This window comes from Miniopterus natalensis, chromosome 12, assembly GCF_054644295.1.
Source record: "Miniopterus natalensis isolate mMinNat1 chromosome 12, mMinNat1.hap1, whole genome shotgun sequence".
Lineage (NCBI taxonomy): Eukaryota > Metazoa > Chordata > Mammalia > Chiroptera > Miniopteridae > Miniopterus > Miniopterus natalensis.
Genome location: NC_142092.1, coordinates 5,951,643 through 5,978,904, shown reverse-complemented (window position 1 = coordinate 5,978,904; position 27,262 = coordinate 5,951,643). Strand labels below are relative to the sequence as shown.

At 48.7% G+C, this 27,262-nt stretch overlaps 1 protein-coding gene across 3 annotated transcripts in view; it reads right to left on the bottom strand.

The window, feature by feature from the left end:
* The window catches only part of SHC3 (SHC adaptor protein 3), a 116,431-nt gene that overhangs the window by 64,408 nt on the left and 24,761 nt on the right, over positions 1-27,262 (bottom strand). For all 3 annotated transcript variants that reach the window (XM_087822527.1, XM_087822529.1, XM_087822528.1), the window contains exon 2: positions 18,479-18,549. In XM_087822527.1, coding sequence (XP_087678653.1) covers positions 18,479-18,549 — 71 coding nt within the window. The remainder of the gene's footprint in view (positions 1-18,478; positions 18,550-27,262) is intronic.

The window sequence follows — 27,262 nt, the reverse complement described above, 5'->3', positions numbered from 1 at the left end:
AGTGCCCATCAGTAGATGAGTGGATAAAAAGCTGTGGGACATTTATCCCATGGAGTACTATGCAGCTATAAAAAAGAAGGGTCCCTTACCCTTTGGCACAGCATGGAGGGACCTGGAGAGTATTATGCTGAGCGAAATAAGCCAGTCAGAGAAAGACAAGCATCACATGATCTCATTCATATGTGGAATCTAAAGAACAAAATAAAGTAATGAACAAAATAGATCCAGAGACACAGGGGCATGGAAAAAACTGATGAATCTTGGAGGGAAGGTGGGAAGGAGAGATTAACCAAAGAACTTATATGCATATGTGCATAAACCACGGACACAGACAATAGTGTGGTGAAGGCCTGGGGAGTGACAGGGGGCTGCAGGGTAGAAGAGGTGAAAGGGGAAAAAGTGGGACATCTGTAATACTTTCAACAACAAAGATAAATTTTTTTCTAAAATTTAAGAAATTGTCCAAATCTACCGATCTCTTCACAAAGAAGCCAAATTATGATGTCATGGGTGTGGTAGCATTCCCAGTTTTAACAAAAAGAAAGGGGGTTGTGTGTATGTGGTGTGCGTGGTATGTACGTGTGTAGTATATGGGGGTGGTAGGTGTGTGTGGCGTGTTTGATGTTTGGTATATGGTGTGTGTATTGTGGGGTATGTTGTGTGGTGTGTGTAGTGTGATGTGTGTATGTGTAGTGTGTGGTGTGTACATGTTGGCGTGTGTGATATTTGTATGTGTGTTGTGTGTGTGGTGTGGGCAGCTCCGTGGTTGGTCAATGATTGGATTGTTTCTTGGGTCTGTTATGAATAATGCTGCTATGAACTTTGACATACTGTGACATAGCTTTTTACTGATGGGTTGTATGGTCAAATTATATTTAACTTTATAAAAAAAAAAAAAAAAAAAGCTGTCCAGCTGTTTTCTAAAGTTCTGTGCCATTCTGCATCCCTACCAGCGATGACACACACCAGTATGGTGACCCTTGGAGCATGTGCTGAGTGGAAGAAGCAGTGCACCAAAGGCCTCATTCAGTGTGAGTCCATTTACGTGAAATTCTAGAAAAGGCAAAGTTATATTTCCAAAAGGTACTGTGGTTGCCTGGGGCAGATCTGAGCACCGCTGCGGACTACAGAAGGCACAAGGGAACTGGGGGCTGGAGGCTATAGGAATGATCTGTGTTCTTGGTGGCAATCAAATGACTGCGAACAATCATCAACGGCCCTCACACTGCACCCCTGCAGCGGGCGGGCTCTGCTCCTGTAACTCGGACCTCGATGGCGTGAGGGGAAACGTGTAGTTACACACGCAAAGCTCTCTCTAATCAGACAGGAAACAGCCTCCCTCTGACCCATCTGCGCACAAGGGGTGGGGGAGCCACACCCGGGAGCGGGCGCAGCTTCTGGGTGCTGCGCAGGCTGGGCAGGCCCCGGGGCGAGGCAGCGTGAGGCAGGGCACCCACCGGGCAGCCCGGGCAAGTGATGAGAAAGGCGGGGCAGGCCCAGGACACTCGCGGGCCCGGGGGAAACGCCCAAGGGCCAGGACGGGGTGACGTACTGGCTTGGGGGGCCCAGGGAGCAACCTGGGCTTGGAGGTGGCTGCCGGTGACCCCTCCTCGGTCATGCGTGTGTGAGTTCCAGCAAGCTGGGCACCCGGCATCTGTCACTCCCCCAGGTGCGTTGCACCTCAAGGGGCTCCTCTGTAGACACAGCAGCGGCTGAAGGAGGACCCCGCCCGCAGGCTGGGGATGTCGCTGCTGCTATGCAGAGCCACCGTACCGCAGACAGAGCGGCCTGGGAGCCGGAAGGTGGTGTTCTTAAGGAGAGACTAGGGGAGGAAGCGTTGCTGGCACATGCTGAGGGGTGTCCTGTGCAGTGAGCCCTGTGGGGAGCAGTCCTCTCGGGTGGGCGGGGAGGCAAAGGGACCCGAGAGGCGCTCCCCAGAAGCGCACAGAATATGACCCTGCCTGGCAGGCTGGCGTGTCCTCGCCAGGGTGGGAAGACTGTAAAAGTAAAGTAAGAGCCATAGTTAATGTTCACGAAGTGTGTGCTGAGTTCCTGGCCCTGTTCTATGACTTTGAGGGAATTAATCTTTGAGTAGGGCAGGAATCATTATGCCTGCATTTTACGTGCTAGAACCTAAGCCCAGAGGTAAAGGAGCCTGTCGGGCCACACGGCTGGGAGGTGGGGTGGGCCCGGATCTAGTTTGCAAGGTAAGCCCTGTGCCCTGGGAGACAGATGTGCTCACACTGGAACCCAGCATTGGAGCCACAGCAAATACCACCACCCGCAAGGTCAACTGCAAACTCACATTCAACAAACTTTGGGGTAAAAAAGAAAAGCACAATACAAGTGCAAATGATCGTTCCTGTTAAAGCTACAAGAGATACCGGGTCACACCCATGGCTATTAAAGGATGGCCAATATATATAAAAAAGGGCAGTACTGGTGAGAATGTGGAGAAGCTGGAGCCCCTGTGAACTGCTGGCGGGAATGTCAAGTGGTGCAGCTGCTGAGGGACACGGTGTGGTGGCCTCTCAGGAGCGTAAAGCTGGGACAGCCGCGTGATCCAGCGGCTCCACTTCCAGGGCATACCCGGGCGCTTGGACCAGACGAGTGGGTAAGTGAAAGGTGGGCCAGGCAGGCGAGGGCCTATGACTCAGCCGCAGGAAGGAAGGAAATCCTGACACAGGCCGAAGCGTGGCGCACCCAGAGGACATCGTGCTAAATAAGCCGGTCTCAAAAGTCAGATCCCGTGTGATTCCTCTCACCCGGAGTAATCAAGCTCAGGGGAAGTAGAGTGGTGGGTGCCAGCAGCTGGGGGAGGGCGCGGTGGGGAGCTGGTGCTCACGGGAACGGTTCTGGAGACAGAGGGTGGCAATGGCTGCAAGACAATGTAAATGTGCTTACTACCACTAAGCTGTGTGCTTAAAAACGGTTAAAATGATAAACTTTATGTTATGAACATTTTACCATAATCAAAAGTAGCAGTGAGGTAGAAGCCAAAATAATTTAAGAAAAACCACCTGTTGGCACCCGAGCCAGACACCGGCGCTGTGCACACAGTCGGGCCCTGGCAGCAGCCCCGGCACGTCTCCCACCCGCGGCTGAACCACCCGGCCGCTGCCTGACACATTCATACTGATGAATCTCTTCCTTTATTCTAAGCATAATTAAGCATTCAGTATTTCCTGTCAAATGAATCATCATTTTTCGATGCATTTTATGCCTATAATAATACAGTTCCTGCCCGAGACTATAAATGATTCAGCTAAGGCCCTTTCAAACCTAAATGACAACATGCTTCTCGTGGGACGCCCCCAGCACAGCCTGTGCTCTGCAGCTATGAAAAGGCTTTGTGGGAGTCTGGCCACGGGTCGGAAAGCCCTGCCTCGGATGAAAACAAACCGCAGCTGAGAAAGAAGTAACATACATTTAGGCAGCCAGGTTTCAGGGGACCAGGCTCACTCTACCGCGTGCACTAATGTTGAACACAGATGAGTGTCGCACTCGGGTGAAAATGAGAATTTAGCCAAACACAGAAACTGCTCCCTGCTGATAAGTGGGCAGGAGGTGATTCCTGTGTCCATAGTTCTAGAAACTTGGAAACCCCACCCCACCCACCCCAAGTGAGGTCTGCGCTCTGACTCAGCTCCTGCCACGAGTGAAAGGCCAGGTTCATTTCCAGGAAGGTTAAGTAAAAAGATTGGAGGGAGTGACCTAGAAATAATACAAACACATAGCAAAGTTAAATTAATACGCGAATCTGATTACTTAATACTACATTTAAGAACAAATGGAGGACGCAAAACGTGTGTGATCGCAAACATGTGAAAAATTAAGGGAAAACCTCCCATCCCTTTTTCGTACTTTGTTTTCTAGAATTTCCCTAGTGAGCGTGTACATATGACTTTGATAGTGAAGTGGAATCCGCTGTCAGGAGTGTAGATTAACACAGAGCCCCCGAGCCAACCCCTGGGACGTTGGGTAACATCTGAAGACAGTTTGGTTGTCACATGCTGGGGGGACATCTGGTTAGGGGGCTGCTAAAGTCCTAAACGCAAGGAACAGTCCCCATAACAAAGCGAGATCTGGCCCCAAGCATCAGTGATGGAAAGGCTGAGCAGCCTGACGGAGAGACTATTTTTGTGTCCCACACAGGACCGGGTCTGCAGTCCCCAGCCACCAGCAGTAAGAGTTGTATGTGTTCTCCCAGGAGCCGCCCGTGGATTCGCCATTTACACCAGGGAACGGTGTCCAAGGAAGGTGGGCTCGGTTAAAATTGCTGAATACAGGCTGCCGTGACAACAGCCCCGGCCCGCCGTCACTGTCCCCTGGCTGCCCTGCAGCCCCCTCCACCCGAGGGGGTGGAGAAGGAACATGGGCCAGGACACGGGCCGCCAGGAGGGTGTGCTGGTGCTGCACCTGTGTCCACAAACGGGCTCTTACGTATCACGTCCGCATGGGTGTGTTTCCCGAGTCTACGCATCTGTTCGCGTGTCCTTGCTCACACCACGCTATACTGATTACTCCAGCTTTACAGTGTGAGTTCTCTTTGTATTGCTTTTTCAAAATTGTTTTAGCTATTCTAGGTCTTTGATTATTCTATATACACTGAAGAATCATAACGTCCATTTCCACGGAAAGTATACTGGGACTTTGATTGGAATTGTATTAAATCTATAGATCAATTTGAAAGGATTTGACATTTTAACAATGCTGAATCTTTTAACCCATAAGCATAGTATATTTCTTCATTTATTTAGAGATTTTTAATTTCTCTCAATGTTTAGTAGTTTTTTCATATAAGTCTCACACATTAAATTCAACACTAAGAATTTCATGGTTTTATGCTATTGTAAATGATCCTTTTAAAGTTTCATTTTCTAATTGATCTTTACTAGTACTGTATATAAAAACACAATTGATATTTGTATCAATTGTATTCTGCAACCTTGCTAAATTTGTTAGTTTTAGTAGTTTTTAGGTAGAGTCTTCAATTTTCTATGTAGATGATTATGTTATCTGCAAATAGAAGTTTTATTTTTGTCTGCCCAATTTGTATGGCTTTTACCTTTTTTCCTTCTCTTACCACATGGAGATGGCTCGTACAGTGCTAAATAAGAGTTGTGAAAGTGGACATCCTCGCCTGGGACCTCATATTAGAGGGAAAGTGTTCAGTTTTTTAACCATTAACTATAATGTTGGCTTTAGGTTTTTTATAGATGTCCTGTTATCAGATTAGGGATGCTTCCTTTTATTCCTAGTATGCTGAGAGTTTCTATCATGAACATAAGTCAAATTTTGTCAAAGGTTTTTCTGCATCTATTGAATTTTTATATAACTTTTTGTCTGGTTTTGGTATCAGGATAATGCTGGTCTCATGAAATGAACCAGAAAGTACCAGGAAGTGTTCCCTTCTAATTCCTGGACAAGACTGTAGATAATTGCTGTTATTTCACCCTTAAATGTTTGGTAGAATTCACCAGTGGAACTTTGTGGCCCTAGAGTTTTCTCTATATGAAGATTTTGGCTTGGTTTTGTATGTCTTACTATAAATTTAATTTCTCTAATAGATATAGACCTATTCATATTATATATATATATATATATATTTAAAACCACTTTGGCAATTCTATCTTTCAAGGAATTTGCCCATTTCATCTAAATTATCCAGTTTATTGGCATAAAATTGTTTAAAATATTCCTTGTTACCCTTTCAGTGCCTGTAGTATCTGTAGTAATGTCCCCTCCTTCACTCTTGTAATTGGTAATTTGACTTTTTTCTCTGTTTTCTTGTTTAGTCTCACTTGCAGTTTATCAGTTTTAGTGATCTTTTTGAAAACCACCTTTGGGTTTTGAATATTTTCTCTATTCTTTTTCTGATTCCAACTTCATTGATATCCAAGGCTCTTAAAAGAACCTAGAGGACAATAAACTCAAGAAAAAATACAGATAGCGATGATTTTGAGTCAAGAAATGATTCACTATTTTCAGGTTCTCAATTAGAAATTTTTAGGAATACCTTTTTCATATTGCTTATATTTTCCTTTTAACAGATGTACAAATGTTAAAATGATATAAATCTGTCTGCAGAGTTCCAAAATAGCTTTTTCAATATATAAAAACTGATTCTAAGTGATATGAAAGCATCGTGTCATATTTATTTTTAATTTTTTTTACTCCTCAATATATTTTTTCCATTTATTTTTAGAGAGAGTGGAAAGGAGTGGGGAGGGGAGAAAAAAGAGAGGGAGAAGAGAGAGAGGGAGAAACATCGACCCGAGAGAGACACATTGACTGGTTGCCTCCCACACATGCCCCAACCAGGGGCAGGGATTGGATGGAACCAGCAACCCTACGTGCCCCTGACCGGGAATCAAACCTGAGACCTTCTGGTTTACAGGCCAATGCTCTAACCACTGTGCCACCCGGCCAGGGCTGTGTCATATTTTAATAGGCAGTTCTTTTAGTGGTTACAAAATAATGAAGCATTTTTTACAGTAGATGGTGTTTTAGAGTAGATAAAATATGGTCTGTGTCTTTAAAAGTCTAAAACAATGTGTAATGTGGTAAAAGTCTGCAGAGCAATTCAGACAAAGTGGTCTTACAGTTCAGGGCAAAAGCAAATATTTCTGTGGCTGAATTTTGGCCTTGAGTTGCAGGCAGTGGAGCAGGAGATTGGAGAGTGGAGGCCAGAGTGACTGTGGAGGAAGCACAGTGGGGAGTTATAAGAAATATATTTGGAAAGGTACGCTGAGGCGGGTCGAGTAGGTCATGCAATAATCATTTGGTTCACTGTATTCTGCAGGTAACGGACAGACAATGAAGCTTCACGGAGAGAAACATGTTTCAGGCACATTAACTGATGAGCAGATACAAAGGGAGTCAGAGGAGAGAGAGACTGACGGAGGGGGGAAATTACACAGGAGGTTTCCAGAAGAAAGTCAGCGAGCCTTGGTCATTGAACAGGGAGGAAAATGAAAAAGACGGGCTCCACGGCTTCGCGTTTGGGGGATGCGGGCGTCGTCATGACGAACACGCAAGACGTGAGCGGCCCTGCCTCTGCTGGTGGAGGCGAGGGCGGCCGGCAGGAAGCGAGCAGAGGCAGGGCACACCAGCTGGCTCGGGCCGGGCGGCTGAGCGTCTGCGGGAGGCACAGGCCCGGCCGGCTCCTGGGAACCCGGGGATGGGCTTAGGCGCAAAGGTACAAACGCAGACGTGTGAGTCACACGCCGGAAGCGTTAAAGCGGTGGCACTGCCAACGTGCAGAGGGCATAACAAAACCGGGACTAACAGCGCCAGCTACCGGGCCTTGAGCCCTCCCATGCGGTAGGCAGCACACTTTCAGACATGAACCCAATTCGCAACCCTATGAGGGAGGGGAGGAGGTGCCACTGCGATCCCGTTGTAAAGATGGGGACACGGAAACACAGAGAACTTAAGTTACTTACACGAGGTCACACAGCTAGAAAGCTGCTCAGCCTAGCAGAGGCCCGGGCAACCAGACTCCAGAGCCTGCAACACCAGGCTGCCCTCGCGAGGACAGAGAGCCCTATGAAATGATATGTTTGAGGGTGGGGGGTAAGTGAGCTCAGAAAACGAGACCGAAAAGGAGCAATCAGAGAGGTACATTCTTACACAAATGTGCGTCTGGCGGGAGGATTATAAATACGCACCATGCCAGATGGTCCTTAAGGAAAGGATGGCGTGAACGCCGTGTATTCATCTTATGGCTTCTATTTAAACCATCCTAAGCCACCAAGTCATCCATGCTCTCCATTTTTAAAACTTTTGGATGAGTAGGATCCCTTGAAAAAAATTAATAGACTCAGTTTCAAAGCTGTTTCATAGATGGTAGCTGCAAATGGTTTCAGAAGTTAAAAATATAACGTCTGGAACACTGCTTCTCAAACGGTGGTACAGGGACAGGCCCCATCAGCAGCCCCCAAAACCTGATATAAATTCAAATTCTCACCCTCACCCCAGACCCACTGAATCAGGGACTCTGGGGCTGGGGCCCGGCCACCTGCTGCAACAAGCTCTCCAGGTGGCTCTGATATATGCCCAAGCTGAAGAACCGCTGTTCCAGAAAGTGAGACAACCTGTGTGTGTTAAATCTTTGGGGACCCTGTCCGGGGTTAGAGCACTGATAGGACACACCTGTGGCCCCTTCTGCCCAGCCTGCTGGATTCTTAAAGGAATTCATTCTAGAGTGGAGCTCAGGTAGGCGAGAAGTCCTTTCCTCTGCTGTGATATGGTAGAGAAAAGACAAAGAGCTTCTGTTCCTGTTGCCATCACCCGGAGCTATTAGCAGAGTCACCTCGGGGATTCTGCCCAACCCACTGCGGCAGAATCTCCACAGGACAACATCATGGTAATTAGCATGTTTCCTGCCACCTCGGCCTTCAAAGACTGAGATCTCTTTCCCAACCAGAAAGCTCTACCAGAAGACAGAGCCAGCTTAATAGGCTGCCAAAGAAACAAATAAACAGACAAACCAGTCTTGAGGCTTTGCAGGTAAGACTACAAAGCCCTTGGCTTGCTCTGCTAAAACTTAGGCGCTGCGTCTAACCCCTTCCTCTGCATTTCAATGACGTCTGAACTCATCCTACCCCCTGGCCCATCCTTCTCACACATCCTACCAGGTCCTGGCTCACCTGTGCAGCCAACTGGCTGTCCAAGTCCAAGCGGGACCCTAGGCCTGCTGCCCAGCACGCATGCCCAGTTGACCCTGACAGTCCTGCCGAGGAGACTGTCACTAGGAAGATCTCCTCAGCCAGGTTCCCAGGAACAGGCCCGTAGTTGGAAGTGTTCATGCCCTTGGGCAATAGATGCCCTCGTCGGCAGACAGTGACTTAACTTGCACCTGATCTCCACACCAGCAGATCATCCTGACATGGCGATGGGGCCATCCTGACCCGAGTTGACCAGGGCTCGAAGTGAGGGGGAAACAGAAAAGTAGAACAATGTCTGATCTACCAGATGGGGGAAAGGAGGGTCAGACTGGTTCATTCAGATGTTTAAGGAGAGAATAGGAAGAGAGATCTGTCCCAGACCTCTTGGCGAGAGAGATGGCACCTCGTCCTTCTCACCCAGCCCCCCTGCCCCCAGCCACCCGCATCACCTCACTCCCATCAGCCCGACCCCCTCGTCCCATCTATCCTCACTCTGGCGATCGCACCCTGCCCACCCCTCCCCATTCTGCCTCGCCTGCTCCCTTCCAGCTAGCTGAGGCGACAGGGGCCTCGTCCGCTCTATAAACTATTCATATGAAATTTTGGTTAAGAGCACTTTTATTACATTTCCTCTTTTAGCTGGTGAAATTCAGTGATGAGTTGCTGAGGCGCAGGTGGGCATTCCCAGGACGAGCAGGGTCAGCAGAACCGAGCGGCACAGGCTGTGGAGCCCAGGCCACCCGACCTGACCCCTCTCCGATGACCGCCTCAGCCCCACTCAGCCCCACGGTGGCAAGTGCCTCAACAGACCTGCGTTTGCTTTCGTTCCCTCTGCACCCTGTTCAAGGCCAACACTCCGCTGTGGTCAGGAGGGCAGTCAGGAATTAAAAGGGGCGCCACTGCCGGTGTTTTCTTCTGGGAGATGCAGCCCCTCCTCAAGCAGCAGGGCGGTGCCGTTGGTGCTCGCAGACCCTCCATCCCGGCTGCTCTGCGTTACCCCTCAGCTCTGTCACTGCCCGGCCATGTGGCCTCGGACAGTTTGCATAAACGTCCCAAGCCTCAGTTGCCTCGTCTCCAAAATGCGCACAGCCTGCCTCCCAGGGTTCCCAAGAAGAGACCCCACGTGCTCTCATCGCTGTCTGAAACTACTACGAGATTGCTGACAGCTGATCACTTTTCACTACAAAAATGACAAGCTCACGTGGTTCACCTAACAGCTTTCTTTCCTGCATGTTTGTGTTCACTTTCTCTCTCCCCCCTCAACAGAAGGCAAGCTCTCACTTAGTATCTTGTCCCTAAGATCTGTAGTGACTGGACACGGCATGCAATCGATAAACACTTCAATGAATGGGCGACATGCTTAGTGGATGCCTGTGACATAGCAAGGATTCAATATTAATGCTGTTATTATATTAGCAGTTGGCAAAGCAGGAACTAGAAGGAAATACTGGGCAGCACTGGCTCGAGTGAGAATTAGCACCTCACCAAGCACTCCGCCCCTCAGCAACTTCAGTGTGCTGCATCAAACCAGACTTGCTTTTTTTAATTTGGTGCTAATTTATTTCATTTTTCATTTACAGATTACTTTCAATATTATTGTATAAATTTCAGGTGCACAGCACAGTGGTTAGGTGATCATATGGTTTAGAAAGTGTTCCCTGATATTTCCAGTACCCTCCTGGGACCACACGGTCATTACAATACTGTTGACTGTATTTCCTGGGCTGCACTTTGCATGACTGATCTGTCACTACCAATCCGTACGTCTCAGTCCCCTCACTGTTTTCACCCGGTCCCCCCCTCCTCTGGCAACCCTTAGCCTGTTCTCCGGATCTGAGTCTGTTTCTGGTTTGCTGTTGTTGTTGCTCATTTATATTGTCCTTTAGTGAGACCATGTGGTACGTGTCTCTCTCTGTCTGACTTGTTTCATTTAGCGCAATACCCCTAGGTCACCCATGCTGTTGCAAAGGGTAAGGCTTTGTTCTTTCTACGGCCAAGTGACTTTCCATTGTATATATTAACCAAACAAACCTTTCTTTTAGCTAGAAAAAATACCCTGGATCTAATTGGTTGATACTGTAATAATATCAGTCAGTAATTACCATTATCCTATACAAAAATTTGGAAAGAGTCAACTGCACATTTCAATTCATGATAATAACCTTATCCAGATTGGCTGAGCAGCTACTGTGTGCCAGGTGCAGGCCCAGCACTAGGCAGATCTTACTCCCAAAACTCTCAATAGGTTTCAAATGGGGGCTCCATCTCTCTTCCTTGGGTGAGGAGCCCACCCTAGGGAGGGATTGACTGGGTGGTGCTGAGCTGGCACCATGGGATCCCCTCACTCGCCTGTTAGGTGAAGGGCCCCAACTGTGTACATAGGCTCTGCTGTGAGGGCTCAAGATCCTGCTGTCCAAGGACTGGATTGGGACAGCTGTTCAGAGGGGCTGTGACTGAAAACTTCCACTCAGTTACACAGGCCCCGGAGCCAGGGCTTGGTGCCGAATGCCTTCAGCCAGCTGTCATCTCGAAGCCCAGAACCTGCTCTGAGCTTTATGGGTAACGTGGTCATGCTGCCTCCAGGGCCAGAGTCTGGCCTCCACTTCTGTGATGGAGGCTTCTCCAGCATGCTCAGCCTGTGCAGGGCCCCCCAAAGTGGGGATCTGTCCCTGCCCAGGACAATCAGTAACTGAATTTAACTTAGTGGGAGGCAGTCCGTGGGAAACCGTGCCAGCATCCCCACCTTTCCATGGGAGAACTCTGAGGCGCATCCTATAAGGACTGAGCCAGTGCAAGTGTGGGGGTCCCTGCTGAGAATTCCCCTCCTTGCTACCTGCCGGGCCCTGTGCTACAGATGCAGCCTGAGCAGAAAGTGAAGCCTGGGGGGAAGCAGACTGCACAACCCAAGCCTCCTCCGGTGTCTGAAGGCAGCCCTGGGGCCAGACCTCGGATGGGTGCAGACTGCTTGTGTTCCGTGGCCGGGTCTAGCTCAGGCCACCACCCTCAGCAGGCATTAGAATTGCTGCCCAGTCGAAAGGGCAGAACTGTGTGGGGACAACTATGGTATTTTCAGGAGTGTCTCTGTCCACATTCCAGCCCCCCGCCCCCCCCCCCCCGAGTAGCCCCAGTGAGAGTAATTGCCTTAGTCTGATGTTCTCTTCCATCTACCACATGGCTGGGAAAGAAATCGCCCTGGGCTTAAATGCTCCCTCTCCCAGGAAGTCCTCCCGGGCTCACCCAGGCCCCAGGGTCCCTCTTCTGTGTTTCCGTGGTACTTTTCACCTGCGCTGAATGCCTATCATACTGCTTTCTGACTCTCGGCCCCGGCCGTGGCCCCTGGGCACCTGTAATCCACGCACCCATGTCTAGCGCATTCTTGCACACAAACAGGGTTGAAGGAGATACAGAGCTATTCTGGTTGGTGTTAAAGCCCAAAGTAACAATGTAGAAATGAAGCTGAAGGGCTGAGCCTGCTCTAACCAAAGCTCGGATGCGTGTGCAGGTAGGCAAGCTGGTGTTTTCAGAAAGAATTCTAAACTGAGAAAACTCTAACTCCCTCCCCGCCAGGCCTTGCCCCTCCGAGCTGCCAGGCTACTAGAGGCTCAGCCTGCAACATGTGTCCCGAACAAGTAAATTTAGGAAGAACCAGTAGCTTAAAACCGCAAGTTAGCCACTCTGCCCTGTCCAGAAACTCGGGGGGGGGGGGGGCTGGTGGGCAGACTGCTCATGCAGCTGTGCTCCTTTCTAATTCTGGGACTCCACCAGCTCAGGGGAGACTGTTACAGATTTGCTTTTCCCTGGCAGCTGAACTGAAGTCGCCATTCAAGGTGTTTATTTTGCAATGAGGAAAGCACTCTGGACCATCAGAACGGAATGCAAAAACCTGGGCTGTGGAACAAGGCCCCAAGCCGGTCAGCCTGCGTCCTGCCATGTGCCAGGTGCGCACCACATCTCACCACCACCTAAATGATGGCTGTCACACGTGGCCCTTCCGCAAGGCTTCCCCTGGGCTCGCAAGTGAGAAAGCGGCAGAACCAAAGTCCTGCCCAGGGGGTGAGTCACGTTCACGGTCTCCAAGAAGAAACAGTCACCCTCAGCTGACCAGGGTCCAGACTCCCGCCTCCTGGTGTCTCCGTCACTCCCCCGGGTGGAGGGTATCATTCTGGGGACGGCTCGCCACTCTCCCAGGGGCCCAGCACCTTACCTGCCTGTCCTCGACCCCCCTCCCCCCCCGCTGTGCGCCCGAGCGGCACCCTGGGTGAGAAACCTCTATAAACAACAGAAATGCCGGGTTAGTGAATGCGGCCTTTCCAGTATGCCCCGCTGATCCCCCGCGAACTCGGATGACATGGAGTGTGACAGTCATGTTGGTAGCAGATGGTGAAGGGGTCTGTCTGGTGGCTGTGGGGTGCCACATGGAAGAGGCCAGGGTGCCCCCACCAGCCTGCTGGCCCCTCTTTTGCAGGAAGTCCAACCAGGGCACGCTGTCTCCGGAGGCCTTCCTGCGTGAGGGGCAAGGCCAGAGCTGAGGGGGAGGGTGCACACGGGGGGGGGGGGGGGGGATGCGGGGGAGGGGGCACACGGATGAAGGCGCCCGGGGCGCGATGGAGCTGAGGGGTTGTGCGGTGAAAGTTTTTACCTTGGACTTTTTTAGAGCATTTATAGAATGTTGAAGCCAAAAGAGACTGGAGAAGAGTCACCAAGCCTTCCAGGTCGCTCGGAGAGGAGAGGAGGGCAGCAGGAGGCAGTGCCGAGGTCAGCTGGCTGGGCCTCCTTAGGGCTGAAGAGGGATCCGTCTGCGCACAGGCCAGCTGCAGGCCACCCCACCAGGCAGGCGCCTTGCACACCGTGCCACAGCACCCACTTCGGCCTCTGCTCCTTTCCCTTCACATCACCAAGAGCGTGCTTCTATTTTGTTCAAACTCAAGGCCCTATAGCTGTCAACTGCCCAGCAGCGTCAGACCAACACCACGTGGTCACACATCTACCTTCTAACCGAAGTCCCCTGCGTGCACCATCAGCCGACGGCTCGGGTGTGCCAGCACTGTCCCTCCCTGCTGCTGGCGAGCCTGTGCTCCTCACACTCTGCCCTGTGCTGGGGTCACGTGAGAGGCATGGTCACTGCTCTGAACTTCAACATCCGACGTCAGAAACGAGCCTCCAGAGACCCCGCCGGTACGCTGAGTAAGAAGAAAGGGAAATGCCTCCCAAAGAAAGACGTTTTCCTTTTGCAGGTTTTGATTTTAGTTTTCAAACTAAAGGGATTTTATGCATGTTCCTGGAGAAGTTTCAAAACACCAGATTCTGAAGCAGAGCCCTGGGCGTGGTGGGTGGCGAGGAGACCACACCCACGGGCGGTGTGGTGCAGGCCTGGGCCCAGCCAGGGTCTTCGGGGCCCATTGAAACTATGACAGCTTTCAAAGTAAGAAAAACAAAAGTACTTAAGCTAGATTCAATTGCTCACTCTCTACAGTTTGGGAAAAGCAGGTTTATGTTGGGCCCTGGACAACATTTACATCTAGCTGAGCCCACCCTGAAAGTGTAGCAAAGCCACACGTGGCTAAGCCCAGGTGTCTGCACAACCCTGAGGGAAAGCAGGCCTGGCCGGTACCTGGCTACCCAAGCAGCGCAGAAGTCAGTGGAGTCGTTTACAACCCAAAATACATGTCAGGTGTTTGCCGCCTCTCTAGAGCTCTGGGCATAGTTGTGCATAGATCTATAGCCTCCCATGTCCTAAAAATGGCTTAAGATGACTTCCAATAATAGGGAAAATTTAACACAATAAATAAAATTAAAATCAGCAGATGAGGAAATCAAAGGAAAGGAGAAAGAAGGTAAGGCTGTGGCCAAGGGCACATCGGGGGCTTCCTAACACTGCAGGGCCGGCAGCCGGCTGCTCTCCGGAGTCAGGTCAGATAGCACGGCTTCCCCTGACTCATCTCACTGGAAATGCAAGCCATCCCCCAATTCCAGTGAGAGAGTCACACGACAGGACTTCTCAGGGTGCGATGTCTGACAGCCAGGCTCAGGCCAGGGCAGGCCAGACACTGGAGCAGCGGTTTTCCAGTGCTGGCCACATAACATCATGTGGAAATCCAGTGGCCTAACTGAGATGAAAGCAGAGGTGTCTGACTGCTCCCCCACCGGGATCTAGGACCCCCACCCACCAACGGCAGCGCCAACCTGCGACCCTCCTGCCCACCCCTCGGGCTGCACTGCATGGTATGAAACCCATGCAGGAGACTGTGGTTTCTAAGCGGTTTCACAGCCTGTGCAGTGTGCTGGTGGTGAGGAGGGATGAAACCAGTTTCCATCAGCCAGAGGGGCAAGTTTGAGAAACACTAGAATAGCCAAGACCCATGGTTCTCGGCAGCGGGATTTCTGATCGCCTGCAACAGGGCAATGTCATTGCGAATCTACAGGGTGTGGGGAAGCACCCTATGCCACATTCCAAAACCGCACTGGACAGGGGACACATTAGTGGGTAAGGTCATGCTGGGTTTCGCAACTAAGGGCACGTTGGAAAGCTCTTTCCTTCTTTAGAAGCTATTTCTTCTTCTGGAGTGCATCTCTGTCCCCTGGGCAGACTTTCACAAATGCCATCTCTCTCAGTTCCTCTCTGTACCCCACCAGCAGACTGACCCAGAAAAGCAGCAGCTACTGAGACCACCATCTAGACAACCTCGGTTGCTCTCATGCTCACGAACACCCCTTCTTTTTTGAATACTGGGGTCTTGCACCCACTGTGCTGAATACAAGCTCAGGCAATGAGGCAGAGCAAACACATAAACAAGGCTGCCTCTTTGCCAGACCCTGTTCTATGTGCAACAGATGTAGAAACTGTCCTGGTTCTCACAACAGCCACTGAGGTAGAAATTAGTAGAGGTGGACTCCACATATAGGCCAAATCCTCCACACAGCAGGCACCCATTAGTGTGAACAAGCCACCAAGCTCCTCTGCCCAAAGCATTAGTGTGCAAGGCATTTCACAGCCACAGCTGAAACTAAGCATACAGCAATGGCAGCTCCCAGGTAGTTTTTAAAGTTATCTACTAGTAAGAAATCAGTAATGCATGAGTACCGATGTTGCAAGCACCACAGTCAATCTGAACTCAGACACAGCATAAAATTAAACTGACCCGACAAAAGGACACTTGGTTCAGCTGTTAAAACCTTCAAAAGACACTTATATCCAAAACCTGAAATAGTGGAACAGGTGAGTAGAGATTGCTTATTGGTTTATAAAAATATTTTTTTAAAATATGTCTTTATTGATTTCAGAGAGAGGAAGGGGGAGGGAGAGAGAGATAGAAACATCAATAATGAGGGAGAGTCATTGATCGGCTGCCTCCTGCATGCCACCTACTGGGGATCGAGCCTGCAACCAGGGCATGTGCCCTGACCAGTAATTGAACCTCCATCTCCTGGATCATAGGTTGATGCTCAACCGCTGAGCCGTGCCGGCTAGGCTCTATAAAAATGTTTTTTTATGAAAGGTATAGCTAAAAAATTTCAGAAACAGGTTCTCCTAGAACCTGTATAATATAACTTAATTGCAATTTTATATTTCCCTACAACCTTTCAAGAATGCCTTTAGTATATAAAGCCACAGTGGTGGAGTTTAATCCCAGACATGTTTAACACTGTTACCATGGAGGCCTTAAAAGCTCCACCATGTGCCACATCTAGACACTATTGCTGGGTATTCTCCTAAACGCAAAGGCTTCTTTCTGACATTGATTTGTCATATTGTTTCCTATGAGTGGTCTCCAGCTATTAACTAAAATAAAAAATGGGTCATGTGATAAAAATGAGGCAAGAGACAGATCGTATTGTGGAGACAAGCAAACAATACTTTTCAAAAAGTCTAATAAACCCAAAGCAATTCTGATACAACCAGAATTCAACACCAACTGCCATGTGTCCAAGAGTGGTGCTTTACTCAGCCTCCTACATAGCTGCACCTTTGCTAAAATCTAAACAGAATGGGACTGGAGGTCGGTTCCATGGCTTTTTTCTACAATGTTATTTTCACATCTACCCATTTGGGTTCTACCTCAGAGTGCTAAGACCCTCACCCAAAAGGGCCCTGGGATTGTTCACTTGACCCCTGCCCATCACCCCTCCCAAGGAGCAGGATGTGGCGTATCCCTCCCAGGCCCCTCAGGCATTTGCATATGCACCTTTCTTCCCCAAACTGGAAGGCATAGTAAAGAAGGACAGCCCACATTGGTCGCCACTCTGTACGCCCACAGCCAGCGGTAAATGCTCAATGAATATCTCAGGACAATTGAGATGACATGAATTGTCTCAGAAGTTCTAGTATCTATAAAGAGAATTCAGTAAAAATAGTTGACAATTCTCTTTAAAAACAATGGCCACCACACAGGAGAAGGTGGATAGCGTCATAGGTTCCAGTATTACCCCAGGGACAGGGCAGAGCGCTCTGCCCACAGACACTGCACCGCACGTGCCTTGTCATGGGCAGGATGACTCACTGGGCAAATGTTCAAACTTTTCTTTTAAATGTTCTCACTTCAAAATACCATTCTTTAGCCTTGGCAATTTTCATAAACCATTTTCTACAAATATGTGGAGATGGATTCTTCCCTTAGTGTAGATTAGGAATGTTGGTGTGTTCCCACCGTGTGCGTGTGTCCTGGGCAGTTTTAGAGAAAAGACAAACCAACTCTTTTGAACACGAATTTCTTCATTGAGGAAGAGGTATCTTGTGGTGCTTAAAACACAGAATTGAGGTGTGTCCACATTTAGCTGTTAATTACCACAAATAATGGCTTTCTGAAGCTCAATCTCTAGACTTTGGCTTGCTAACCCAAAGATATACAATGCAGTGATTTAAATGAAATAAATATGAGGCATTTTCTGAGGTCACAATTCAGATTAAACGATTTCACAACTGACAAAGCAATGCTAATCACCCATGGAAACAGCTTTTTAACAGAATCATTCCTAGCTTTCCTGTTCTCCTGTTCAAGATGACTTGAATTGGCATTTTTCTAAATATATAAACTGTATTAGGCTATGGATTTTATAACAACAATGCTTAAATACACAACCGGCCCTCAAGTTCACAATCTAGTTGATGATAGAGAATATATAAACCTGTCCAAAGTCACTGACACTTTAAAAGAACTAGTTTGCTCTTTATTTTTTAAAATATTTTTTATTGATTTTAGAGAGAGAGGAAAGGAAAAGGAGAGACAGAAACATCACTGCATCGGCACCTACCCACTGCCTCCTGCACACCCCCTGCTGGGGATGGAGCCGGAAAGCCAGGCATGTGCCCCGACCCGGAATCGAACCATCACCTCCTGGTTCACGGATCAAAGCTCAACCACTGAGCAACACCGGCTGGGCTGGGCTGGGCTGCTCTTTAAATTATTACTCCCATAATATATTTTCTGTGTATACTGTTGGAAAATTCTCTCCTGACATCTTGATTTTCTTTTTTAAAAGAACAGAGTTTAGCAAATTTTAAAATATCAATCTGGTATTAGAGTTTCATTTAGTAAAGAAACAAATATAAACACTCTGTTTGTCTACAGCTTAATCATAAAAAGCGCTTGGAAGTGGGAGTGTCCTTCAGGGTGCCAGGTTAAGAGACACATGTCACAAATATGGGTAAGCATGTAGAAGTCTTAAAACACAGTGGGTCCTGACTCCCTGTCACCAGTCACCAGCACTCAAGGGGCAGCCTTTCCCTTTGGAAATTTCTAGGCTGCTACCCTCTGAAAACATTGCTTTCTTAAGTAAAATCACAGGGGTCCATTTTCGAAAGGGCTTACCTGGTAATTTGTGTTCTTGTACTGAAGTCAAGAGACCTCATTGAGCGTAGAACTTCAATGCACCCCAAGTACTGCAAGGGGAAAAAACGTAAATCATGAGCCTGGGAACTAAGGTGAACAGACATTTCCTGACAACTTCTAGGCATTCCTGGAAGCCGCACACATTTCTTAATCACGGTTAACTTTACATTCATGGTGACGCTTAGTCCTGTTTCTATAACTGCAATAACTGATGCTCATAAGAAAATACCCTGAGCGCTTAGACTGGCACTACACTCAGCTTTTCTGAAACCTGTAATATTTTAATTTTCCTTAGAACTACATTTTTAAAAACTCCTGTTGAGGTGTAACTTTTATGCCATAAAATGCAGAAAGCTTAAACGGATAATTCAGTGCTTAAACACATATGTGCCCGTAATTGCCACCCAGATGTCAACATCTCAGCTTCATATTTCTAGTCCTTTACCAGGCTTCTAGAGGTTTATAATTTTAAAAAAAAGAACAAAGACACTAAAATACCAACATTTTTGCCAATATTAAATTTTATTATTTAAAAATATTTTTTAGATTCTATGAATATAGATTATCCTCAGAGACGCTTTATTTTCGTTTACCAGAGAGCTCTTTTCTTTCTGCATTATTTAACATAAATTTTCAGAGGTTCAATTTACACATCTACATTTGTAGTTAAATTTTTTATAACTTTCTCACATGAAAATTGTGTGTGTGTGTGAATGTGTGTTAATATATGGACACAACTAAGGTTATAGATAAACAACTAGAATGGTGGAGATACAATATTTATGTTCTGAAGCCCACGGGGAGTTTGAAGGTACAGATGTTTTGTACCAATGCCTTTAAATTTAGCCTCAGCAGGAAGACACTTCATGGTGTAATTCAGAAAAGGCTGCATTTGAATTAGTCAGAAAATCTGAATTTGAGCCTGGCTCTGTAATGTCTTGTTATGTAACCTTAAGCAAAACTTCTCTAAACCTAAGTCTCTCTACCCAAAAAATGTGGCTTTTACTCTGGACATTGCACAGTCAGTGAAACTGCCACCGTCACGTCACAGAGCTATTTACCTGCCGCCACCACCATCACAGCTATGTGGATACCGTGACCAACATGGCAGGGACACGTGAATTAGATGACCACCAACACTGCAAGCGGTGTGATAACAGTGACCAACATCGCAGACTCCTGAATGCCAGCACCCATGTCACAGGCACCCATGTCACAGGGCTGCGTAACTCCCACCACCACCAAAGCCGCAGGCTTCTGTAAATACCACGTCCACCATTGCAGAGTTACAGGAGCACCACGATCAACATGGCAGAACCGGGTTAGCAGCATGACGCTATCACCAGTCATATGAAAACCACGAATAGTAGCGCAGGTCTGTGAATACCACAGGCGCCGTTACCGAGCTGTGTGGATGCCACGGCCTCTATCCCCAAGATATGTGAAGACCGCGGCCCACCTTGCAGCCATGAGCTGGCACCCCCAATGCTGTCACAACACGCCAGAGTTACGTGAATGCCACCTGCAGCAACATCCCAAAGTGAAGGAATTGCTGCGACCGAAGCAGCACAGCTGTGTCACAGCAGCATCACTGCCTCTCAAAGACATGCAAGTGCCATCATCAGCACCTCTGGAGCCATGCCGATTTTACACCCACAGCTGCAGACCTAGGGGGACGCTCCGTGGCCACCATCACAAGTGTGTGACTGTGACAAGCACCACTTCAGGTTACCTGAACACTGTGACGGCCGTCAAAGAGCTGCGGGGCCTGCGGCCAGGCGCCCCGAGGGACGGCAGAGCCGGGACCGGCCGCACTGAGTGCTTACTCCCAGCGGCCCGCAGCGACACCGCAGCTCCACGGTCATCGACGTCACAGGTGTATTAACACCACCAGTGGGACCATCGAAAACTTACCTGAGCGCACATCAAGCCCTGAGCTTGTGCCCCCGTGGCCCCGGCGGCGGGGCTGCGCACACCCAGGCCGCCACGTCAGGAGCGTTCCGAGAACTGCAGTGACCGTGGCAGTGATGGGATGGCGCGAAGGGCGCTGCCTTGCTTCGTGTGCCCGCCCCCCCGCTGCAGAGCTGTGGAATGTAAGCACCATGACCACCGCAGAACTGGGTGAATGCCACCAGGGCCACCACCTCAGAGCCATTCGACCCCCCGGCACCGCTCGTGTTCATGAGAGCACGGTCCGCGCTGCTGAGGAGGCACACGGGCCCCAGCACCACCGCAGGGTTATGTGACTAAAACCAGCGACCTCACGGTCGCAAACCCCACGATCAGCCTGGCACAGCTACGCGGAGGCCACACCAGCAAGGGTGAGCTGCGTGAGTACCACCACCGCCATCACTGGGTAACGGGAAGATGGTGACAAACTGCAGTTACAGGACCAGTGCATCCAACCCATCAGTCACCGAAGGCCGGCACAACCACCGTGAGTGCGGAGCCGCTTGGACCCGCAACCGTCCTGGCAGATCCAGGAGAATGCCACCCGCAGTGTCACAAAGATACATTAGCACCATGATTGTCGTCAGTTATGCAAACACTCCCACCCGCACTGCAGGGCCCTGTGACTAACAACGTCAGCCCGAGGAGGCAGACCCACCTGACTGTCCTGCCAACGTCGCAGGCCTAGATGAGCACCATCGCGGCCTCAGTGACGCGTTGACGCCGACGCCACCATCGTCGCAGAGCTGTGTAAATGCAGGCATAACTCACGTCACTGCGCTTGCTTTGTCACCTCTTGCAGAACTGTTTTCATCAACACTGAGTCAAGACCCTCCACCAGCAAAAAGATTAAGATTCGCTGAAGGCTTGGGTGATGACTAGCATTTTTTAGCAATAAAGTTTTTTTGATTAAGATACATGCATTGTTTTTTAGACATAACGCCATTGCACACTTAATAGACTACAGTATAGTGTAAACATAACTTTTATATACATTGGGAAACCCGAAAATTCACTTGACTCACTCTACTGCGATATCTGCCTTATTGCAGCGGCCTGGAACTGAACTTGTAACATTCTGAGGCCTGCTGGTACCATGGCCAGGTCAGAGCACTATCTGAGTTACACCATCACCACTGTCACGAGGTATGTGATGTGTCACAGTTAGGCCACCACCACAATAAGCTAATGTTGCAGGGGATAGGAACACCATGGTCAGTTTCTCAGCATCTGTGGACACAGCCTCCAACACTGCAGTGCCACAGCCTCCATCACACGGCTATTGCAACGCCACCTCTACCACCATCGCGGCGTGTGAAGATCACAGCCAGCCCCGGAGTCATGGGATAACACCGGAGACGACGTCCTGACGGCAAGAGAGAGCAACTACCAGTTACAGGCGATGTGTACGCTTGTGTGCTTACACTACCACTGTGACAGGGCTATGTGACCCTGTGACCGATGCCACAGAGACAAGAGGATAGACAGCCAACCATGTGGTTATGAAAATTCTACCACCAGCATGACCACTGAGTTATGTAAATATCATTATCAATGTCATAGCACCATTAGAACACCGTCACCAGCCCACCACCGCGGTTGTGTGAACACCGTCACCCTCACCACCCCACCACCGCGGTTGTGTGAACACCGTCACCAGCCCACCACCGCGGTTGTGTGAACACCGTCACCACCCCACCACCGCGGTTGTGTGAACACCGTCACCAGCCCACCACCACGGCTGTGTGAACACCGTCACCACCCCACCACCGCGGTTGTGTGAACACCGTCACCACCACCCCACCTGCACCCACTTCACAGAATAACAAATGCCATGACCAACACTGCAGAGCTGAATGAATCTCACCACCTTGATCACTGCAGAGCCACGTGAATTCCGTCACCGCCAGCTTTGCAGTTATATGACTAGGACCACAACCAATGTCACAGATGATTGTGAATTCCACCACAGATAACATCGCAGAATTAATGTGACCTGTGACCACTACCACCAGCCTTAATGAAACGCTGGGTGAGCCCCACGACTAATATAGCAGTTATGCGTAGACTAACTTCTCAGGTGTAATTACCACCACCACGGTCACAGCCAAGTCATACCTCCAGTACTGTCCCTGAGCTGTGCTAATACAACCGCCCGGCTGTCACAGAGTTACGTGAAGACCACGACCAACTCCACACACCCCACTGTCACAGCGCCACGTGAATGCCACGGCCAAGGCCCTGAGGTCAATTACCCTCCCAAGGGTCTGTAGCAGTTTGTCCTCAGCAGCAACGCCCAGCATGTGAGCTCTCTGCCCTTCGTAACGCTGTAAAGCATCCATCTTTTGAGTCTTTGGCTGTCAGAGGCAAAGTATTTCTCTTTTTGTTTTAATGGGCACTTTCCTGATACCTAGTAAAATTATGTGATTTTTCTCACTTGTTTATTGGCCTTTTGCACTTCCTTTGCTGTTAAGTGACTTCGTATTTTTGGCCTAGTTTTCTATTAGGTTATTCATCGTTTTCTTATAGACCGATGGGGTGCTAACCTTCCACTGAGTCATTTTTCTCTCGATGGCTTCTACATTTCACCCAGCAGACTGCCCACAGGGTACTGTGGCAATCACTGCGACCGCGTGTCCGCCACCGTCCGCGTGGCTTTGCAGTGCCCTGTCTTGCTTAAGAAGGGCTCCTATCCCCAGATTCTTACAATTTTCTAACTTTTATTTTAACAATACTTATTTATTATTTATTTATCTGGGTATTCACTTACCTAAGAATTTTGGTATCTTTCATTTAGCTTTCTAATCTGTTTCGAGCTTGCCTCTAGAATGTGGCGTAGTTGCCATGTGAGTCCCCGGTGGCTGCTGCTGCACCCGATCAGCACCCGAGGCGGTGCTTCATCCTGCCCCCGGACTGAGGAGCAGCTCTGTGGGGCATGAAACTCCGACTTCTGCAGGGACTTCACTCTGTCACACTCCATTTGTCCACTCCTATGTCTTTCGTATGTATTTTTCCTTAAGAACTTTAAAACCATTTTGTGAGGTTCCCCGCCCCTCAAAAACTAGATTCCAAATGAAATGTCATGTTATCCAAAGAAGCCCTTATGTTTGCTATTTAGCTTTTTATCCACGACCAAGAGAGCTGTCTCCATTTCAAATATCACCTGTGGCCTTTAATAAGACTTTGTGACCTTTATTATAAATATCTATGTTTTTCTTCTTCAATGCATTCCAAGGAATATTTATTTATTTATTTATTTTAAAATATATCTTTATTGATTTCAGAGAAGAAAGGAGAGGGAGAGTGACAGAAACATCAATGATGAGAGAGGCATTGATCGAGCCCGCAGCCGGGGCATGTGCCCTGACCGGGAATCGAACCCCGATCGCCTGGATCCTAGGTTGACGCTCAGCGGCTGAGCCACGCCCAGTCGGCCAGGCTAAGGAATATTTTCTTTAAGTTTTGGTCACCACTGGAAATGACTGTTTGATTTTTCTGTCCCATGTTTACCTGGTTTTTCCTCAAAGAGAGAAAATAAACTGACTTAAGATATTAACAGGAAACTCAATCGATGGTTTCCAGAGATGTTCAAAACAGAAGAATTATGTAGCTTAGACAATGGAGCTCAGAAAACCCCCCGCACCGACAAGACTGAAATATGGAAGAAAATGCGAAGGCCGGGCTGGGGCTCAGGGGCAGGAATTCCCGCATCTCCTCACCGGAGTCCAGAACAAGAAAAGAAAAAATACAGGGAGAGAAATATTCAAGAGTGAAAGGAATGTTTACTGCTTGTATTTTTAAAGCTCCCAGAAGAAGTAAGGGCAAAGCTGTACTTTTGGACGGGATGGAAACTTAACTTCAGCACAAGAGGACCAAGGGAGGGACATCCTGAAAGCGCGGGGGGGGGGGGGGGGGAGCGGGCTTCTTACACGGGGCGCCCTGCGGCCTCCGCATGTGCAGGCATCGCCGAAAGTCTCAGGGACACAAGCGTCGGGCCAAAAATTTTAATTCCACCCAAACCGGCCTTGCAGTGGGAGGGCAACGTGAGGACTGGGGTCGTTAACCACCCACAGACACGCTCGGAAAGAGTCGTTCCAGAAAAAATTATGAATACAGAAAGAAAGAGGGAGGGAGGGAGGGAGGGAGGGAGGGAGGGAGGGAGGGAGGGAGGGAGGGAGGGAGGGAGGGAGGGAGGGAGGGAGGGAGGGACTCAGAGAAACAATGATAGGGAAAGAATCCACAGAGGGCACGGGTGTGCCTGATGCAGTAGGAATTGTCGATGCACAGCTCTAAGTATGGCTTTTACAGTGCTGGGGAATTCGGTCTCAGAAGGATCCCGACGTGGCTAGCAGGGGACACATATAAACAACAGGTTGGAGAGAAGGGAAGCATGCTAAAGGCTATTGTTTTTTGTGAAGGTAAATCCAGAACTGGCAGTAAAAAAATGTAAGTTTACATACATGTGTAAAACTTGTACACCACCGTAAAAATTAGAATGACTGGCTCCCAAACTAAATAGCCCAGGCAGGAAAAAAAAGGGGGGGGGACAGAAAATGCACAAATAACAGACAAGGAAAGATACAAAACAAAACATCAGTAATAGGCCCAAACGTCCAGTCATCACGGTACCCTTGAAACGTCAAGCACAGGAAAAGTCCAGGGCTTCCACACGGGCTAAAACATGTGTGTTCAACAGCATGAGAAGACAAAGCCAGGGAGGAAAACAGCCTCCAACGAAGCAACTGCTGGCAAAGGAAGGCGGGGGTATAATGGGGGAAATAGCTCATTCAAAATCACAAGGACAAAATATTAAATACACTTAAGAAATGTGCACGACCAAACTGAAGAAAAGCTTTAATGTGGGTGGAATAAGTAAAAGGAAACCTGCATATATAGAAAGACACACTGTGATTTCTGGGTTGAATGATTTGATACTAAAAACATATCAAGTCTCCCCCAAATTAATCTACAATTTTATTACGATGCCAACGAAAGTGCCAATGGGATTTTTTCCCCTCAGATCTTGAAAAATTAATTCCAAAGTTTATGTCACACAAGAAGATCCCTGAGAACAAATAAGTTCATGAAGAAGGTAAAAAGGAGAAGGCACTGGGAAAGTTCCATGATATCCACGCGGAGGCGGGGCTCGCGAGGGGCCGCAGCGGACCCGGGGGAAAGGGCGAGCAATCTGGGGAGTCACTGAAGCAAAGCCGAGCCCGGCGACAGATGAGAGGGTACAGTGGCTGTGCATCAGGAAAAGAAAGGTTGACACAGCCCTGCCCACAGCTGCTGTGCACGGTTGTCTGAGTGCGTGTTCCTCTCCAACACGCGCGTCGTACACTGTGCACAAAAATAAATCCAAAGGGATTAAAGAGCTAAAGCTACGGGCAAAATTATGGAAGCATTACAAGAAAATAGAGAATGGTATTTCTGTGACAAGATCTAAAACTCAAAGGCTATAGTGAGCTCATGAAAATTAATAATATTTGTAGGAAGAGACAAATGACATAAATAACATGAAAAGGCAAGTAAAAGACTGAGAAAGTGCAGTAAGTGAAATAGGCCCGTGAACTCGATAGGAAATAGGGGCAAAGAATCCAAGCAGGAGATTCACAGAGGGAGGAAGACAGCTGGCCAGCTCGCATCCGTGAAGACAGTGACCAGAGGGACCAAAACCAATGCCAGGAAGAGATACAGTTTTCCCAGCAGAAGGGTCGGCCTGGGTGAGGGAGCAGGAAAATGGGCCCTGCTGCGTGTGACCACAGCGAGCGTGACCTGGTGAAACCTTCCAGAAGGTATTTGGAATTACCTACGGATATGAAAGAAGTGATTGCTCTCTGACCCAGGAATGCTATTTGTAGGACTTGAGCCATGCATAAGTGCATAGAATTGCACATGTAAAATATCCACTACTTAACTACCTGTATAGAGGGAAAATCTGAACCCTTCTTCACACATTTATCAGTAAATCGTGGTTACACACTTGGGGCGCATCCAAACTATGATTCTAACTGTAGCCATTTTTCAAATAATTTAAGTTTAGAGTCTCCAAAAATACTATTACTTCCTCTGCATCTTATTGTTAAAGCAAGTCACAGTGTCATTCCAAATTCTAAGGATGGGACCACCCAAGGCTGTGGGCCGAGGATGCTCGGTCCACCGGGTCCACCCTTGGAGACAGGAGAGCACAGAGAAGAGGCAACGACGCAGGTGCTGCTGGGAGGAGCAGCGGGAAGGAGGGGTGGTGAGGAAGGAACATTATCTCTGAATAATTCCATACTGTCTAAACACTGTAAGCAAGAATGTGTTCATTTTTTACTTATACATGTTTGATTGGGCTTGGTGCGCACAGCCTAACAAAACTCTTTAGTTCAACAACAGTTCTTCCATCTAATAGTTGTAACCTTAATTTTGGATATTTTTTAAACTTAAATCTCCCAGAGCCTTGCTTCCCTTAAATGGGATGACAGGATGCACTTCCTGGAGCTGTGATAATAAAACCCGCCTGTGGAGCGTCTCACACAGCTCCTGGCACACGTGGCTGGAGACCCCAGTAACACTCCTACGTGTGCACTTCAGTTCATGGTCCCAGAGGCACCTGGTGCGCATGGCTGAGGGCTCAGCTACAGTTCACACTCAGCTAAAAATGGCACATCTCAGCAGGTTTTATTTCTTCAAGCCCTAGACTACATTGCGGGCCCCAGAACATTACGGCTTTTGGCTCCCCGTTTCCTGTGATAATCCCGGGACACACGGCCCCAGTTAGGACATCAAGATGTCCCAGATCTGAGGAAGCTGATGGCCTAGCACTGG